Source organism: Chaetura pelagica, unplaced genomic scaffold (assembly GCF_000747805.2).
Source record: "Chaetura pelagica isolate M959 unplaced genomic scaffold, ChaPel_1.0 scaffold7, whole genome shotgun sequence".
NCBI classification, from domain to species: Eukaryota; Metazoa; Chordata; class Aves; order Apodiformes; family Apodidae; genus Chaetura; species Chaetura pelagica.
The window spans coordinates 1,576,326-1,577,890 of record NW_009953920.1 but is presented as its reverse complement, the minus strand read 5'-3'; the positions used below and the strand labels follow the sequence as shown (position 1 = coordinate 1,577,890).

The 1,565-nt window shown below is 44.9% G+C and overlaps 1 protein-coding gene across 2 annotated transcripts in view; it reads left to right on the top strand.

Moving 5' to 3' along the window:
• Nucleotides 1–1,125, top strand: part of GLI3 (GLI family zinc finger 3) — a 195,044-nt gene extending 193,919 nt beyond the window's left edge. Inside the window, exon 15 of one of the 2 annotated variants that reach the window (XM_010001524.1) lies at nt 4–1,125. In XM_010001524.1, coding sequence (XP_009999826.1) covers nt 4–1,125 — 1,122 coding nt within the window. The other variant, XM_010001523.1, reaches the window with a different exon arrangement.
• Nucleotides 1,126–1,565: the final 440 nt, after the last annotated feature.

Below are 1,565 nucleotides of genomic sequence, written 5' to 3'. Positions count from 1 at the left end.
CAGCAGAACCTGGAGAGAAGCAACCTGGCCCAGCAGAATGGCTACCAGAACCTGGCAGAGAGCAACAGTTCCTATGGTTTACAGCAGAACATGGCTCTTGGCAGCAGCAACTCCTTCAGTGTGCAGCCCAGTAAGCCTTACAGTGAAAGCATCGGCCGGCAAGGATTGATGTCTGGGGCAATGGACAATTCCTGTGATGTGGCAGTTCAAGGGCAGAAGCTGAGAAGCAGCAACATGCTGGTGAGTGGGAACCAGCAAAATTTCAGCCATCCTATGGCATCCAGCGATCAAGCCACAAGTATGGCAAATGGGATGCAGAACAGGAATGTGATGGAACAGGAATATTTGCAAAACCAAGCAGTTGGAGATGCTGTTCATTACCAGGGAGTCAATCAATCTGGCCAAATGATGCTAGGGCAGGTTAGTCCTACCTCACAAGGCAGCCTGTATCAGGGGCCACAGAGTTGTCCGCCGGTGTCTTACACCACTGGTAGCCAGCCTTCAGGTTTGTTGGTGGCCAAAAGTTACCAGCCGTGCTCTAACTACAGCAGCAACAGACGGCAAAACATGTTGAGAAACAACCTGGCACAACAGCAAGGACTCGTAAGTGATGGCAACCAGACATACAGGGTAAACACCATTAAGATGGAGATGCAAGGTCAATCACAGCAGTTCTGCTCTAACGTGCAGAATTACTCTGGTCAGTTGTATGACCAAACCACAGGCTTTAGCCACCAAGCTATGAAAACAGGTTCTTTCTTTGGTTCGGAAGCTAACTGCCTGCTGCAGGGGACTGCGACTGCAAACTCATCCGAGCTTCTTTCCCCAGGGGCTAATCAAGTGTCAAGCACAGTTGACAGCATTGACAGCAACAGCCTAGAGAGTGTGCAGATTGATTTCGATGCTATCATAGATGATGGGGACCAAGTCAGCTTAATTTCGGGAGCCCTGAGCCCGAGTATCGTCCAGAATCTCTCCCGCAATTCCTCACGCCTCACCACTCCCCGAGCGTCTCTTACATTCCCCGCTATGCCCGTAAGCACAACCAACATGGCTATTGGGGACATGAGCTCTTTGTTGACCTCACTTGCAGAAGAAAGCAAGTTTCTTGCTGTTATGCAATAGACATAAAAAACAAAACAAACAAAAAAACCACACACACAAAAAAAACAAACAACAAAAAAACAAAGCAAACAATGAACAAAAAACCCTTAGGAGGTAACAGATGAAAAAAACAAAGACTCATATTTTTTAGTTGTGTATGTATTTTAGCAATCTCATCTCACCTAAATGGGATGTGTTTCAAGTATATTCCTTTTATGGAATAAGGACTCTGAAAACCCTAAAGTGTTCTAGGGAGAAACTGTCTTCCATTTCAGTTTTGAATCAGTATTGCTACACCCATTTTCCCCCACCTCTCTTTTTTCTCTCTCCCTCGTTGAATGTCTGTATGCTTCCTTTTTCCTTTTTTTTTTTTTTTTAAATTGTAAACCAGTGTAAACGTGTGAAGTGCATGTTTTTGTTTTGTTTTGGGTTTTATTTTTTTAAAGAAAGGTCTGAAGAAA